General features: G+C 52.4%; 1 protein-coding gene across 1 annotated transcript in view; it reads right to left on the bottom strand.

Annotated features, from left to right (window-relative positions):
* The window catches only part of LOC114001601 (F-box/LRR-repeat protein 20), a 39,181-nt gene that overhangs the window by 13,883 nt on the left and 7,758 nt on the right, over positions 1-17,540 (bottom strand). The window contains exons 2-11 of the mRNA XM_039377978.1: positions 11,735-11,796; positions 7,592-7,646; positions 5,808-5,882; positions 4,055-4,149; positions 2,492-2,560; positions 2,055-2,150; positions 1,684-1,810; positions 1,400-1,474; positions 190-320; positions 46-139 (exon numbers count right to left, since the gene is read on the bottom strand). Coding sequence (XP_039233912.1) covers positions 46-139; positions 190-320; positions 1,400-1,474; positions 1,684-1,810; positions 2,055-2,150; positions 2,492-2,560; positions 4,055-4,149; positions 5,808-5,882; positions 7,592-7,646; positions 11,735-11,796 — 879 coding nt within the window. The remainder of the gene's footprint in view (positions 1-45; positions 140-189; positions 321-1,399; positions 1,475-1,683; positions 1,811-2,054; positions 2,151-2,491; positions 2,561-4,054; positions 4,150-5,807; positions 5,883-7,591; positions 7,647-11,734; positions 11,797-17,540) is intronic.

Below are 17,540 nucleotides of genomic sequence, written 5' to 3'. Positions count from 1 at the left end.
ATGAATTTGGTTTTTCCTCTGCTCATCCCATACAAAAAACCACACCTGGATGAAGCTCAGGGACAAAAACTGCCCTTCCAGGAAGGCTGAAAACGGCCCCGGCGGCACCCGAGCGCTCCCCCAGGACCCCCCGCTCCACCTGGGGGTGGGAATTCCGGGGAATTCCGGGGAATTCCGGGGCACACCCACCTGAGGCGAGGGCAGTTCTGCCCCAGGGCGTTGAGGATGGCGTCGGTGATGTTGGAGCAGCCGGAGGCACACAGGGACTGCAGCTTGTGGCAGCCCCTGCAGATGGTGATCAGCCCGTCGTCCGTGATTTGCTGCGGGACGAAGGTGACATTCCACGTGAGATTCCACGGATTTCCCCTCCCACAGTTCCAGCCCCCCCGGGAGGAGTTCTGGCTCCCTCGAGCCCAAAATGCACCGAGGGGTTTTGCTGGAGCAGCTGGGACAGGAGAAACCCCACTGGAGTGGCTTGGAAATGTTGGGGAAGTCGTTTTTCTGTGGGCAGGGAGGTGTCTGGGAGTGGGGCCAGGGGAGGGATGGGGAAGGGGCTGGGATTCCTGCCTTTGCTATTCCTGCTTGGAAAGACCATCCCTGGGCACAGGGGGTTTATCCAGCCCCATTTCCAGACACAGGGATCCCATCCAGCCCCATTCCCAGACAGGGATCCCATCCAGCCCCATTCCCAGACACAGGAGGTCCCATCCAGCCCCATTCCCAGACACAGGGATCCCATCCAGCCCCATTCCCAGACACAGGGATCCCATCCAGCCCCATTCCCAGACACAGAGGGTTTATCCAGCCCCATTCCCAGACACAGGGATCCCATCCAGCCCCATTCCCAGACACAGGGGGTTTATCCAGCCCCATTCCCAGACACAGGGATTCCATCCAGCCCCATTCCCAGACACAGGGGTTTTATCCAGCCCCATCCCTGGCCACAGGGCCCACTTCCTTGGAAAAGGAAGAGGCTGCCCAGCTGCTGTTCCAGACTAACTGTGTGATGGCACGTACAGAGAGCCCATTCCAATCTATTTTTTGGCAAAAATGCACATTTTTGGCACTGCAGAACTGGCTCAGGGCCCTTCTGTGCAGGAAAACTGCATTTTTGGGTTCAGTTCCACAAAGAGATGAGAGGAAAGGCCTGGCAGGGCCACTCTCCAGGACTGATGGAAAGAATTTTTCCAGCTCATCCTGCAAATGAATTCGGGAGGGCAGGGAAGGGAGGGACAACCCTGACACAGCAAAGGCTGCTCTGGGGCTCATTCAACCCTCCTGAATGGCACCAAAAAATCTGCTTTTCATCAACTGTTTGCTCCAACTGCACCGAGGACGGAGCACATTCCACAGGGTTCTGCTCAGGGATGGGCTTGGAATGTTGGGAAGCCTCACTTACCAAGCAGGTTTGGAGGTTTAAAGTCACCAGCTCGGGGCAATGTGCTCCAATGTACTTCAGGGCCTCATCCTCGAGCTGGGGGGGGGGAAAACACAGGCACTGAGACAACCTGGCACTGCTAAAACCCACCCACTGGAGCTGAGGGGGCAACAGAAGGGCTTTGGGGGCCTTTGGGCGACGGAACTTTTTGGGATGTAAAAGAAATGCCTAGTGTTTCCTCCCCACCCCCTGAGGAGCAGCAGGAACATCCCAGCTGTGCTCATCCCCCTTTTCCAGAGCCATACCTGGGTGCAGCCCTTCAGGGACAGGGCTTTGAGCCCCCCACAGCCCCTGACCAGGGCCTGGATCCCGTCCTTGGTCACTTGGTCGCACCAGGAGATGATGAGCTGTTCCAGCAGCGGGCATCCCTCGCTTGGGGGGGAGAGAGGGGAAAACATGGGAATGCTGGTTTGTTTTTGGGAGGCAATCCTGCTTTTTCACCCCTGAAATGCCCATTCCTGGAAGCCCTGTGAGCGCAGACACTCCCACATCCCCCCCAGGGGGGGCAGTTCCCAAACCTCGGCTCCGAGGGGGACGTTCCCCGGGTGGTCTTAGAGGTCTTTTCCAACCTTAATTCCAGGATTGTGCTGGCACAGCCGGTGCTGCTGGCTCCTACCTCAGTGCTTTCAGGGACAGGTTGGTTATGGAGGTGCAGGAGGCCAAGTCCAGGTGCCTGAGTTTGGAGCAGAACTTGCTGAGGCTCGTGCAGGTGCTGGAAGAGAGACAGGGAGACAATTCCTGCCACGGATCCATCCCAGCTCACACACATCCCATGGGAGGGGCACTCTGGGGGGAGCAGGGGGGTGGGGACACTGGGATGGAACTCCCAGAGAGGTTGTGGGAAGCGCTGGACGGGGCTTGGAGCAACCTGGGATTGTGGAATGTGTCCAACCCACGGCAAGGGGTGGGACTGGGTGGGCTTTAAGGTCCCTTCCAAGCCAACCCATTCCATGATTCCATGATCTCCCACACCCCCAAGCCTGGCTTTCCCTTAAAAAAGGGATGGGGAACAGGCCCTGGAGCAGCCAGGGCTGAGGGAAGAGCTCTACTCACGCGTCCGTGATCTTGGTGCAGCCATTGAGGTTCAGCACCTCGATGTTCCTGCAGTTCTGGGCAAAGGTCCTTTGGGAAAGGGAGGGAAAACACTGGGTTGGCCAGGGAACAGAATTCCAGGTGCTTTACAGCAGTTGTGTGACACGGAACACAGCACATTAAGGTTTGGCAGAACGGTCTCGAGCGTTAAAGAAGAAATAAAGGAGGAATAAAGAAGAAAATAAGGAAGAAAATCAATGAAGAAGAAAATCAGTAAAGAAGAAAATCAATAAAGAAGAAAATAAGGAAGAAAATCAGTAAAGAAGAAAATCAGTAAAGAAGAAAATCAGTAAAGAAGAAAAAATCAATAAAGGAGAAAATCAATGAAGAAGAAAATCAGGAAGAAAATCAATAAAGAAGAAAATTAGGAAGAAAATCAATAAAGAAGAAAATAAGGAAGAAAATCAGTAAAGAAGAAAATCAATAAAGAAGAAAATAAGGAAGAAAATCAGTAAAGAAAATCAGTAAAGAAGAAAATCAATAAAGAAGAAAATAAGGAAGAAAATTAATAAAGAAGAAAATCAATAAAGAAGAAAATAAGGAAGAAAATCAGTAAAGAAGAAAATCAATAAAGAAGAAAATAAGGAAGAAAATTAATAAAGAAGAAAATCAATAAAGAAGAAAATAAGGAAGAAAATCAATAAAGAAGAAAACCAATAAAGAAGAAAACCAGTAAAGAAGAAAACCAATAAAGAAGAAAACTGATAAAGAAGAAAATCAATAACAAAGAAAATCAATAAAGAAGAAGAAAATCAAGAAAAGCAAGAAAAGAAAATAGTCAAGAAACAGGAATCAAGAAAATCAAGAGGAAAATCAAGAGAATCAAGAAATAAGAAAAGAATGAAGAAAAGCAATAAAATCGAGAAGAAAACAAGTAAAGAAGGAAACCAAGAAAATATAAAAGAAAATCAAGAAAATATAAAGGAAAACCAAGAAAATGTAAAAGAAAAACAAGAAAATGTAAAAGAAAATCAAGAAAATGTAAAAGAAAATCAAGAAAATGTAAAAGAAAAACAAGAAAATGTAAAAGAAAAACAAGAAAATGTAAAAGAAAAACAAGAAAATGTAAAAGAAAATCAAGAAAATGTAAAAGAAAATAAAGAAAACAAAGAACAAAATCAAGAAAATAAAGGACAAACCCAAGAAAATAGAAGGAAATCCAGAAAACCAGTGATTTCTGCTGGCCCACCTCATGCCCTGGGATTTCCCAGCCCCACTAAAGGCCTCAGCTGCCCCTCAGTGCCAACCCCTCCTGAGTTTGGAACAGCAGCTGACAGGATTTTAATGAGAACCGAGAAAAACTGAATTTTAACGAGACTTTTGAACCCGGGCTGGGGTTAAAAATGACCAATTAAAGCGGGAAATGAGCAATGGCTGCCCCTGCCCTCGAGGTTTCCCTCACACACACACGGGCTGAGGGGCTGGGGCACGAAGTGGTGCTGGATTATCCCCGTCCTGGGTGGATGGAGGGGCCAAATCCCCCTTCCCAGCCCGATTCCAAGCGGGAAGAAGGTGCAGCTCTACCTTAAGGCGTTGTCCCCCACTCCCAGGCAGCCCCTCAGGCTCAGCTTCCGCAGGAATCCCCCACATCTCTTGGAAATGTTCTCGACCACCCGGCCCTGGGGGAGACACAAAGGGCACCTCAGCATTGCCCCCCCAAAAAAAACCCCCCAAACAGCTGGATTCAACATTTGGCAGGTTAACAACAAGTTTGTTACTTTAGGGTGCTGAGGAAATAAAAATGCCACGGGAAGGATCTAAGGGAAGGGGAAAGGGGGGGATTATTCAGCTTCTGAAGATGGAGAGACAGGGAGCAGTTCCCTGAAGCCCATCGGCCAAGGATGGGGGAATTCCAAGGAACTTCCCCCAGTTTGGGGCTCCTGGACATCCACACAGACTGCCCAGGGAATGGGAGGGGAGCTGGGCAGCAGGATTTCCAAGGGATAAGCCCAAACTTCCACTCAGGAGCAGAACCAGCCCAGGAGTTTGGCAGGAAAAGGGATTCAAACGCTTGTGGCTCGAGAGATCCAGAAAAAGGCTTTTTTTATTTCAAATCTGTGTTCACTGGAAGTCTCCAAAGAGCCCAGATTTCCCTCTCTCCCTGGGAATGAAGGGCAAACCCTCTGGAGAGTATCTGAGCAGTGCTCAGCAATCCAGAACCTCCCCCTGTGCTTTGGTTGTTCATCACAAACCAGGAGCATCCCTTGGCTCTCCCTGCACTAACTGGCATTTAAGAGCAACAGAAGTTGAAGATGCTCCTCTAGAATCTCTTTTCCAGTCCCCAAAAAGCCCCCAAAACCAAGGATCAGGCTCAACACGACATAATTCCACAACCAAAGATGGACACTGAGATCTCCAAGGTGAGTTTTGGGCCACAGGAGCAGCTCCACGACCTCCACATCCCTGTAAAAAGGCTGGAGAAGCTGCAACACTCCCAGATTTTGCAATTCCTCTGGCAAGGCTGTGGATCCCGCTTGGATTAGGGGATCCAAACACGTCTGTATCAATAATTTACACCAACTGCTGGATTTAACTCCCTCCAAGCAAAGCCTGAGCACGTCAGGAAGCCCAGCAGGTTCTGGAGGTGAGGAACAACAAATCCCAGCGTTTTCTTTTAAAAGGGGTCGGGTTTTTTCAGGATTTTTTTGTTTTAAATGGAATAAAACATTCTGAGGGCTGTTTTTTTTCTGCTCCCTTTTCCTGCTCAAGGCACTTTCCATTTTAAGACCATCCCTATGAGTGCAGAGCCCACATCCCACAGATCCAACAACGAGGCAGCTCCAAAGCTGCACCTTGTCAGGGACAACTTTTGACCTCGTCCCCCCCAAATCATCTTCACTGAAATTTCAATTTTTGATATTAAAGACAGACAGGGAAGGATTCAACAGACATTCAGCCTTTGTGGTCTCATCAGTGCTGTGCTGACTGGGAGGGGAAGGAGAAACAGCCTCAGTTCTGCTCCAAATAAGCAGCAGTTTTCCCCCAAAACACACTTTTTCTACTAATTTCTGTTTTTTCAGAACAGGCAAAACCACTTTCCTTCCATTAGCCCCTCTCAAGGCTTGATGCACACACATAATTCTGTCCATTTTCAAAAGCTGAATGGGATTGCCAAGACTTTAAAAGGCTCCTCGAAGCTGAAGAGCTGAAATTAATGATCTCTATCTCCAGGGAAGGTAAAAAAGGGTTACTCTGGGAGTATGAATCCATTCTAGGCTGTAATTACAGTTTAACAAGGGGGAAAAAAAAAATGGGTTTGTATGTCACTTAATGATACCTCAATGTCCCTCTGGAAATCAAACAGGTCAATTCGCTGCCAGTTACTGCCATCCAGGGCCAGAACATTCCATGCCTTTATTGGGGGGAAAAAAATGTAAATGTGTGGTTAATATGATAAAAAAAAAGGTCAGTGGGGGATCCAGTCCCAGTTTTGTTCCTTGGAGGAACAACATTCTCAGTGTCCCAGGTGGAAAAGCCAGTGGGGGAATTCCAACATGGAGAACTGGGCAGGTACCAGAAGCACTTGCTGGGACTACCCCAGGGAATAACTTGGAATTCCAGGTCCCCCAGGGAGGGAATTGGTGCCCCCAGAGTGGGAGGAGCTGTGGGCATCTTCACATTCCTGGCTGGAATTAAGGTGAGTCCCCCCCAGGGGACCCTCAACGCTCACAAGGGGCTTTAGTTTTGGTCCAAACCCCCCGAATCTCACGTGGTTCCTGCTCCAAAAAGGAGGGGCAGGAGCCCAGGGCTGGTGATTCTGCCCTCAGTGAATCAGCACAGAGCTGTGTGTAAAGTTTTAATTACCCAATCAAAGTAAACAACCAGATCTGGTAATAACCAGGAGCTCAGCGTTGGGAAATCAGGGATAAGTACAGGTGGATTTTCCATCCCATCCCATCCCTCACATGCCCTGAGCTCGTCTCCCAGCCCAAAACACCAGCTCTTGGGCAACAATAGGTGCAGAGTCAGAGCAGGGGGCAGAACTGGGCATTAAGTGATTTTCTCTTTGTGGTTTGAATTGCTGATATTTGTTTGAAGGTCCACGGGAAAAGCGACGGCTCCGGTGGGAAATGCACCGGTGGCTGCACAATTCCACGGGCAGGGAACGTTCCAGAGCCTTCCTGCACCTCCTGCAGGTACCTCACGTGCTGTGCCACGGGGTGAGTGATGCTGTTCCCTGTGCAAACAGGAGCAAGGGGCAGTCCAGGAGGGCACCTTGACATTGGCAGGATCCCGTTCCAGCCGGGACTGTCCTGCTGGAGCCATGGATTTCACCTGGAAGGTCTTTCCCTCCCCAGACCCGTGTTATCCAGGTGGGAGCTGCAATGCCCAGGCCCCACACAGGGCCGGTTTTAATGCAGTAAATAATGTCTAAGCATAATTTTTTTGATTCCAACATGCTTGGACTGATGCACTGAGAAGTTTGTGCAGGGGTGACCCAGCCAGGACAGTGAACACTCCACTCCAACACCTCCCCTGGATGGACATCCCACCCTTCCTGCGGCAGTGCCTCCTCTGGCTGTTCCCAGAATGAACCTGGAAGCTCCAGATAATTTGACCTGCAGCTGGAAGAACTTTCCCAAGCGAATATTCCAAGCTGGATTTCACCAGCTGAAGCCCACGAAGGACAGAAACCACCCCAAACAAAACACTCTTTTTTTTCCATGCTTACTCCAACTACACCCAGGGAGGAAATAAACTTCCACTGGCTCTGCAGCACCCCCTGTGAATCAGAATTTCCTGTATTTCCACCCAAACTGTTTCAGATCCCCAGCTTTGGGGTTTCCCCAGCTTTAGGACAAACCCAGGCTGAGGGGAAAGGTTTGGGCAAAAAGTCAACCCCCCTCATACCTGGGACACTGGAAAATGCTATTCCAGGCTGGAGTCCCCTTCACTGGGAATTTTCCAGCGTTAACAGGGGACACCAAATAACAGTTCAGTGGCACAAAGGTCCCTGGTACAACCCCCTGTGTGACTGGGAAGGGCTGGAGCAAGAGGACTTTGCCTCCCCAAATCCAACCCCCTGCTAAAACCCACCAGGAAGAGGAGGAAGGTTCTTACCCTGGAAACTTGAGCACAGCGACACAGAGTGACCACATCCAGGAAGGAGAAAATTCTGGAAGAGAAACGAGAGACACCTTATTGGTTTAACACAGAGGGAACGTGGAAAACAAAGGTGGTGGAGGGAGAAAAGCCCGGGGCAGCAAAACTCCTTTGTGATTCAGCTGAAAAGAAGTGCAGAGGCAGCAGCTCCCAAACGAAAGGGAAACACAGCAGCTCTGGAGCCACAGGGAAAAGGGAACCTCAAAGCTTGGAGCAGCTCCGGAGAGGAAATTCGGGGGTTGTGGCCCCACACGGAGCTCCAGAGCCCCAGGTTTGGCCAGCCCACGGAGCACACCCAGGGATTTTGGGATGGCTGGCTCTGACTCCACGTGGGAGCGAGTCCAAGGCACCAGCACCTCCAGCAACAGCTCCCAGGAGTTGGGCAGTGCCACCATTCCCAGCCCAGGGATCAAAGCGGGCGACGGGCCCGGTTTCGGTGCCCGGATTAGTCCCGGGTGTCACCCCGGTGATTAGAGGGATGGAGCGGTGGGGAAAGGCTGGGAGAGCTGGGATTGCTCAGCCTGGAGAAGGGAAGGCTCCAGGGTGACCTAATTGTGGCCTTCCAGTACCTGAAGGAGCCACAGGAAACACGGAGAGAGCATTTACAGGGGCCTGGAGCGGCAGGACAAGGGGGAATGTGTGGAGGCAGGAATGGCTTCCAAGTGAAAGTCAGGTTTAGGTGGGATATTGGGAAGGAATCCCTCCCTGTGAGGGTGGTGGGACACTGGCACAAGGTGCCCAGAAAAGCATTACTTGGATAATTTTTCCCAATTCTGCCTTAACAGACCCAAAGGCACCGAGCTGGGATATTTATTTTTCCATCCAGGAAGGATTCCTGTTCTGCTCCCAACTCTTTTACATTGGTCTTTTCTCTCCTCAGAGTTGACAGCGAGGAAATAATCCACAAAATCAACTTTATCACCGAGCAGTGACTGCAGCTGAAGGCAGGCTGAGCTTTCCCAACAGGAATTAAGGCTGGAATTGCAGCGGATTAAACTGTTTCACTGCAAAGTAACTCCCCCACGTGCAGCTGAACAGCTCAGCCCTGGCCAGTTTGGGTAAAACACACCCACTTAGAGCAATTTTCAGGTTTCACCCTCTTAATCCACTCAGGGTCTCTAGGACTCCTCACTTTCCCACTGTCCCTAACTGGATTAGGGTCAGGCCCCTGCTGAAATCCCTGGATGCTGAGGGCTCTGAGGTGAGCCAGCTTAGACCTTCAGCCTTCTAAAATTACCCACAGCAGCTCCTGCCAGTGAGTCACCATTCCAGGTGGATTCTGCTCCCATGGGCTGGGCAGGGGGAGAAGAAATCACAGCTCTGCTCCCACCTCCTCATCAGTTCCCAAGAACTCCAGCTCCTTGGGGATAAAGCAGGGGGGGGCTGGAATGCTGGATGGCAGAGGCAGTGCTGGGGTTGTGCTGGGAAGGGGGAGCAGGCAGAGCATGGATCAAAGCTGCTTAGGCCAGGAGAGAGCTGCAAACTGCTTGACCTGCCCATGAACCAGCCAGGAAAAGCCCAATTCCCACTGCCTGGTCCCTGCTCCTGCCAAGGTGGGGGTGTTTAACAGCCCCACATCACCCCGGGAGTGAAACCTTCTCCAGAGGCCACGGAAAATCCGGGCTGGGGCTTGGGGTTTGGCTCCCAGACCTCACGGAATAAAAGCCCCTTTCCTGTGGCAGCGGGAATGGCAGCACAGGGAAACAGGGATGAGATGCCCCTCTGGGGACATGAGCACAGCTGGAGCTGACAGGGACCATGGATTCACCCCCTGGAGACACCAAACTGCCCAAAGAGGAGCTGGAGCAGCCAAGGAACGAGGGCAGAGCAGGGAATGCTGCTTTTTGGTGCTTTGGCTCATTTCTGTGTGTGGGAAGGGTGACACCTCCAAGGGTGTCACCTCCTGGCTCTCAGCTGGCAGGAGACAAAGCTGCAGCAGGAACAGCAGTGCCAGGACATGGATTTGGGATTGTCTGCTGAGGCTGTGGCTGCTCCATCCCTGGAAGTGTCCAAGGCCAGGTTGGAGCAACCTGGGATAGTGGGAGGTGTCCCTGCCCACAGCAGGGGGTGGCACTGGATGGGCTTTAAGGTTCCTCCCAACCCAAACCACTCCATGATTCCACAAACACTGCCAGACAACTGGAGAAGGATTTGTGGTACGAAGGGAGGGAAGGTCCTGCACCACACAGGGAATTCCAGCAGGACATCAGAGTTCTCACGCTCCCGTGAGAATTCCCTGTGGGAATGTTTGTGCCTGTGGTGCCTGGGTGTCACTGGCCATCCCAGCCCAGCAAACGTCCGGGATCAGGGGGGAACCAGGGAGAAACCAGCAGTTGATAAATGTTTCAAGTTCATAAGTGATGGTTTGGAGAGCTGGAATTCACTGTCAACAGACTGCGAAAATTAATGAGTGTGGATTGACAGTGCGGCCTTTGAAAGGGAAACTTGGATGGGTTTCCCTGCAGGAATCTCCTGTAAATGGGTGTCAGTGTCTGCAGGACAAAGGCTGGTGTGTCTGGGCAGAGCTGCTGGGGAAGGGCCTGTTCCCTGCCCCATCTCAGATGGGTTCCGTGTCTCCCGTGTGTGGCTGAGGAGTGGAAGCTGCACTTGAGCAAAATAAAGAGCAGGAGGATGTGAAAGGGGAGAGCAGCAGCCTCTGCCACCCCAAAGGTACAGGGGTTCTGTGGGGCTGGGGTGTGGGAGGGGACGGTGCTCTGGGGCATCACCCCTTTCCCTGTCCCATGCTCAGCCCTGCCTGGATTGGGGACGTTTGTCCTGCATTTCCAGAGGGCAGGACTCTGACAGAGCTTTGCCTCCTGCCAGCTGAGAGCCAGCAGGTGACACCCCTGGGGGTGAATGTCCCTCCACACAGGCAGGAGTGAGCCAAACCTCAACCCTTGGTCCCACTCGGGATCATTCCACTTCCACCTCCCAGAAACCTCACCCAGGCCCTGCTCCTTGGACCTGTGGACACACACCTGTCCTTCCCCTGAAATCCATGTGAAATCTCCATTAAATTCCATCCCTGGCCTTTTCCTCCCTGCCAGATTCCCCACATTCCCTGCCTCCCACATCCACGCTCTTCCCAACCTGTCCCCGACCCGCCCGTGCCTTGTCACCTCCCCACCAGGACAAATCCCGGCTTTGTCATATCTGCTCCCACCACAAGAACAACCCACTCTCAGAAAAACCCAGAAAGACAATTTTTTGTCACTCTCCAAATCCCCCTTTTTCTGCTGGACAGCCCCTTCCCTGTGTCCCAAGGCTCCAAACCCAAACACCCACACTGTCAGCAGGGAGGGCTCCACCAGCCACACACTGGGTGAGGAACACCAGGATAAGAGAACCTGAATCAGGCTGGAAATAACACTCCAGAGGTGGCAGAGCAGTGAAAACTAAACATAGTGAGACCTTTTCCCTGTTCCCTCTGTTCCAGCAGCAGTTCCTGTCTCACACTCCTCTCCCCAGACTTTACAGCCACGGAGTGTTGACAGACCCCCAGTTTCCTGCAGTGTAAGAACTGCAGGTGTTAATAATAACTTTATTGGTGTTAATAATTTCAGCTCCCTCCTGCCTTTGCCTCCCCCGTTTCCAGCCCAACATCTGAGCTCAAGGCACTGACAAACCCGAACCCAACTGAGGGACAATCACCCCCTCACCCCCTTCCTGCTTCCCAGGGGGACTCTGTCCCACACGGGGCCAGAGCATCCCACAGGGGTGATCCTAAAAGTCTTTTCCAACCTTAACAATCCACAAATCTGGCGGATCTTTTCCCAACAGGACCATCCTGCCAGCTGCTGAACATCTGGCTCCTGCTGAGCAGGAGCAGGACAAAGCCCACTGGAGTGCAACCCCGCTCTCCACACCAGCCCACGCTCACCACTCCTCCTCACCAAGGACTCGTTCAGTCCTACAGTCCCTCCACCTACAAAACAGGCAAGGAGCGAATTCATTCAGCATTTTAACCCCCAAAACTTGATCACACTCAGCACAAACTGCTGCTGACGCAGACCTTGGACCTTGTGCTGCTTTTTGGGGAGTGACCCAGTCCAAGCTTAAGCAGCAAAGCCCCAAATCCCACCCCCAGGGGCAGGGACTCACCTCAGCAGCAGCTCCTTGGGCAGTTTTTTGTTGATCACGGCCTCATCGTTGTTTGAGAACATCTGCAAGCAAACACAGGTGCCACAGGTCAGCCACACTTCCAGGGAATAAAGCCCAGGGAAGAAAGTGGCTGGTTAACAAGGCTGTTTCCAGACACCTGCTCCAGTAAGTTCTTAACAGGTAAATTTTGTGCTCCAGCTTTCAAACTGTGCCCGAACATGGATCCAACCTATCACCTTCCCAGAGAGTGGATCCAACCCCATCACCTTCCAAACATCCTGTCCCTGAGCAGGGATCCAATGCCATGACCTCCCAAATATCCTGTCCCTGAGCAGGGATATAATCCCATCACCTTCCAGATATCCTGTCCCTGAGCAGGGATCCAATGCCATGACCTCCCAAATATCCTGTCCCTGAGCAGGGATATAATCCCATCACCTTCCAGCTATCCTGTCCCTGAGCAGGGATCCATCTCCTTCATAAGATCCTGTCCCTGAGCAGGGATCCAATGCCATCACCTCCCAAATACCCTGTCCCTGAGCAGGGATATAATCCCATCACCTTCCAAACATCCCGACTCTGAGCAGGGATCCATCACCTTCCAAATATCCTGCTCCTGAGCATGGATATAATCCCATCACCTCATAAATACCCTGTACCTGAAGGTGGATCCATCCCCTTCCAATTATCCTGCTCCTGAGCATGGATCCAATCCCATCACCCACCAAAGCACCAGCTTTTGGTATCTCAGCTTGAAATCCAACGTGAAAATCCAACGGGAAGATCCAACGTGCTGCCTTTTAAAACGCTCCCACCAGTGATTAAAACCTGGGAACTGGATAACACCATGGGCACCAGAGAACACCAAACCCAAGGCTTTTGGAGCCAAGCCCAAAAGCTGTGTTCCCAAACCACAGCCTGCCTTTGAATCATCCCAAGACGCCGGAGCAGGACACGAACTCTCCCACATTCCTTCCCAAAATCTCACCCAGCACAAGTGTTGTCCCCCCCCCCCCCCCCAGACACTTTTATCACCTCCCACCAGAGACATCACAAGTTGGCAGGTCCTGAACAGGAACCAGACAGGCAATTTGCTGCTAATTAAGAGTGGAGTTGTGCCATTCCCAGCTCCCAGAGCTCCGGGAGGGCAGTTCCCTCGGAGACAGGGGCATCTCCTGGAGTCACCAGCACCACCCAGCTCCTGGCAGGTGACCCTGGAGGGCCACAGCAGGAGGGACAGACATTCCCAAGGCTGGGAAAGCAGCACGTGCCCGCTCTGGGATGGGATCAGCTGGGAAATCCAGGAAAGCACAGAGAGCTCCAGTGAAGGAGAAAGGCAGAGGAATTATTCTCTTCCCCACAGTTACACCAACAGATCCATCCCCTTTCCCACCATTGTCCAGGCCAGCACCCTCCTCCCTAAAAAAAAAAAAAAAGGGGTAGGAGAAGTTAAAGGAGCAAATCAGAGCAGGAGGAGACTCCCAAAAAGGATCCAGAGCAGGAGAGAACAGATTAAAACAGAGATTCCAAAGCAGCCACAGCCTCCCCTCCCTCCTCCCAGGGAACTCCACGGCTGCCCATCAAATCCCTCGGCAGGAAAATCCCACCTGGATCCCAGCACAAATCCCAGCCTCACAGTCCCTTCTGCAGGAGTTTCCCTTTGACCAGCACTAATCCAAAGGAATGTTTGTTTTTCTTTTTTGTCTGGCTAAAAATAGTCCTTGGACTTAAAAACCTGATGGAGGGGGGTGGGTGGGTGGGCCCAGGCAGGATGTGCTCCATGGGAGAACCTCTGGAATTGCCGCTCTCCTGGGAGGCTGGGAAGTGCCAGGGGCATCACCAGACCTATTTTCTCAGAGCCTGGGGGCTCAGATGGCAGAGGCTGGGTGAAAACAGGCTGGAACTGGGATTTTGCTAAGTCATGGCAGCACGTACAGCTAAATATATCAGTGGACATGGTGACTCTCTGGCAAGTCCTCACAAAAATAAAACTGTTTAAAAAAAAATAAAAATGGAAGAGGCTGTTCTGGACTTCCAGGCTTTCCAAATGTTTCTAGGGATGAAAACCCAGAGCCCCAAGTTTGCTTTTCCTAACATCTCTTTCATCATTCCAGGTGGTGTCCAGTGGAATGAATTTGTTTGGTCAGGACACAGGAAAACGTTGTTTTTCTTGGATGTAGATCCAGCAGCATGTCTGAAACACAGAATGTGCCACCCAGGGCCAGGTTTGCTGGTGTGTGAAGTCAAACTGGATATTGGGAAGGAATTCTTCCCGGGGGGGGCAGTGAGGGGCTGGAACGGGAATTCCCAGAGAAGCTGTGGCTGCCCCATCCCTGGAAGTGTCCAAGGCCAGGTTGGAGCAACCTGGGCTAGTGGAAGGTGTCCCTGCCCATGGCAGGGGGTGGGACTGGAGGGGTTTAAAGTCCTTCCAACCCAAGGCAGCCTGGGATTCCATAAACCAAGCAGGTTTATGAGGATGTACAGCAGGGACCAGAAGGCAGAGCTGTCACAGCCTCTCACCCAGCACAAGGTGTGACGGTCCCTGTGCTGTAACAACCCTCCCTCTGCCCTCCAGAACATTAAAAGTTTGGCTCTGCTCCCACAGCAGTCCCTACGTGCTCCCCGTGGGGCTAATTCCCACCTTTCCCTGCTCCCAGGGAGGACACGGAGCTGCTGCTCAGGCCTGGCTGTGTCAGCCCTTCATTACAGGGCAGAGCCACCCCAAGTGGGTCAGTGGTGACACCGCCCAGCCCAGGTGACATCGGGTGACTCCTGTCCCTGCACAGGAACCGCCCCCAGCTGTGTCCCAGCTGCCATTCCAGGGGGATGGGAAACGGGAACAGCCCCTGCTGCCAGGGCTGAGGGAGGCACCTTGGCACAGCCGAGCGAAATCCGGAGCACTGTGCCATCCCTGTGCCATCCCTGCACCCCTCACTGGGCCTGGCACTGCCACGGGCCAGGCCCTGAAAGGCAGGGGATTATGGAGGCTTGGCTCTCTCCTGCAGGTCTGGCTCAGGGAATCATGGAATGGCTTGGAAAGGCTTTAAAGATAATCCAGTCCCACCCCCTGCCACGGGCAGGGACACCTTCCACCAACCCAGGTTGTTCCAACCTGGCCTTGGACACTTCCAGGGATCCAGGGGCAGCCCCAGCTTCTCTGGGCAACCTGGGCCAGGGAGGAATTTCTGCCCAATATCCCACCCAACCCTGCCCTCTGGCATCCTAAAACCATTGCCCTGGTCCTGTCAGTGCAGCTCCTGCTGGGGCTGCAGCAGCCCCAGAACCAAAGCCCACCCAGGGACAGGGGGACACAGGCTCTGAACTTCTCTCCCAGAGCAGCAAATTCAAAGCTCGGTGGAGAAAAAGGGATGAAGCTTATCCAGAGCTTCAGGGAATTAGTGGCTGCAAGGTTAGAGCAGGCACTGGGGTTGGCTGTGGTGCTGAGACATAAAATGACCCACCTGGATGTTCATTCGAAGGAAAAACAACACAGATTTGGCACCTTGAGAGCCCAACACACACTGGCACAGCCCAGGGAGACACAGAGAGGGAAGGGGAGACAGTGACACCCATTTTCAGGACAAAACCCACCCAACCACCCGGCAGAGACACCCACAGAGGTGGGCAGGGGGGAAGGAAAGCCACAGGCCTTCCCCAAACACATTCTCTACTCATTTCTTTAGATTGTTAAAGTGCCAAACAAACAATGCAGAATTTAAAACCACAACCCATGGGATACCAGCGAATATTCTCATTTTAAAACACCCCAACTTGGGTGTAACAGTGCATGACAAACTTCTTACAGACCCAAAAGAACCAGGTAACCACGTGCTGAGGATGAAGCTGGAGCTGCTCTGAGGCCTAAAGCTCCCTGTCCTCGTGGGGCCCTTCCAACTGGGGATATTCCAGGATTCCACAGTCCCTGATTCCCGAGGAAAATGCTGGGCAGACCCTCCTCAGCTGCACCCAACCACAGGAAATGAAGCAATTCAAAGCCAGCCAGAGGACAGGCTGCAATTACTAATTATTAGAGAGCAAATAACGCGCTCTCTGGAAACTGGTTTGAAGCTGGGAAAGGTGGGAATCAACTGCTGCCCACAGAAATCAGGGATCACAGACACAGCTGGAATATTCCAGGGTTTACCTGCCACCCAGGCTGTGTCAGACACTTTGGAGATGAACCTTCAGAGCTCTAAAAGCAATGGAACATCCGTGGGAATTCACTCCGAGTTTAAACCCCGAGGAGCTGGAGATGCACTGGGAGGTTTTTCCAGCTAAACAGCTGCTGGCTCCCAGCCAGAATTCCAGCATTCCTGGTAGAATTTATATCAATTTTATCTGTTATGGTCCACATGGAGATGAACAAGCCCAGTGCAGCCACTGAGACAACACAAGACAGAGCAAACCTCACTCACAGCACCAACAGTAAAAAAAGCTGCACATAAGCCAGGGAACAACAGGAAAAATATGGAATTCACTCAGTATTTCCCTTGGAAAAGCTCTCAGTGAAGCTTTGAAACGACTTCTTACAAACACTGTCAATATGAACTGACATCTTGCCTCCAGTTCTGCTCATCTGGGGGAAAAAAAAAACCCCACTGTTCCAGGAAAAAAAAAAAAACACCTCTGTTCCAGGGCTCAAACAACCGAGACAGGATTCCCTTCCCAGCACAGGATTTCGGGAAGCAGCAGCTGGAGCAGGCTGAGCTGCCTTCCTGGAGGCAAAGAAGACTCACACTGCAGAGATCAGTCACTGAAGTGCCAGTGAAATCCAAGGCTCTCCAGAGGATCCAAGGCACGGAGTTGTTCACAGCCCCGAGCAGCTCAGACCGAGGGAATTTCCCTGGAGTTCCACAGGGAATTTGTTTAAACCCCATCCAGTTCAATCTGAGCTAAGTCTCCAAGGAAATGGCTGGCTGGGAGTGAGGCAGTGCTGGGAGAGGCTCCATCCTTGGCTGTGGGGATGCTCTGCTGGGATAAGGAAGGGTGGGAATGCAGCCACTGCCCTCCTGCCCCGCTGCTCCCAACCCTGCCCGGGCAAAATCCTGACTAAGCAGGACAAACCCCGGCCAAAAAGGCTGATTACAGGCTTAATATCCCTAAAAATAGCTCCATGGGCCAATGGCTGGAGGGACACTGTCACATCCCTGCTCCCTCAGCTCTGCTGGGCTGGGAAAGCTGGAATTCCTGCCGGGAAGGGGGGGGAGGGATGAGCTGCCCCAGCTCAGCCTGCACAGGGGGCAAAGTTAAATAAAGAGCCTGTCTGGGGGGATTTTTTTTGGAATCAGGAATGATTCCAATCCCAGCAAAGCCCCACAGAAATGCAGGCTGTGACGAAGCTCTTCCCGTTCCACACCCCTGGGACAGGGTGGCACTGCCAGGGAGGGGAAACCCCTCGGGATGGGCAGACGGACACGGTCCCGACGCTGCTCTCAGGGAGGAAAACTCCAGAGCCAGGACGTGCAGGTGAGACACCAAAAACCCCCCCGATTCCACAAATCCCACTCCAATGCAAGAACCACGTGGCCACACCCCATTTAACCCCAAACCCCCCTCCAGAACCCGCTGCCAGACCCCAAACGGGTGCTGTTTGTCCATCTGGCTCGTTCTCCTGCCCCAGGCAGCTCTCCCCAAACCAACCCCCCCAAAACCACCCTGGAAGCTCCCTGTGCTCCCTTCCAAGCCCAGTTCCAGCCCCCCCAGCCCCGAGTTACCCGCTGGGCTGCGCCTGGGGAAGACACACATCCGAGGAGCTGCCCCTGCACGGCCCTGCCAGGACCTGGAGCAGCCTGGGCACAGCTCAGGG

The sequence above is a fragment of the Pipra filicauda genome, unplaced genomic scaffold (assembly GCF_003945595.2).
Source record: "Pipra filicauda isolate LSUMZ 115617 unplaced genomic scaffold, ASM394559v2 scaffold988_size96839_pilon, whole genome shotgun sequence".
NCBI classification, from domain to species: domain Eukaryota; kingdom Metazoa; phylum Chordata; class Aves; order Passeriformes; family Pipridae; genus Pipra; species Pipra filicauda.
This window is presented reverse-complemented; position numbering and strand designations above follow the sequence as displayed.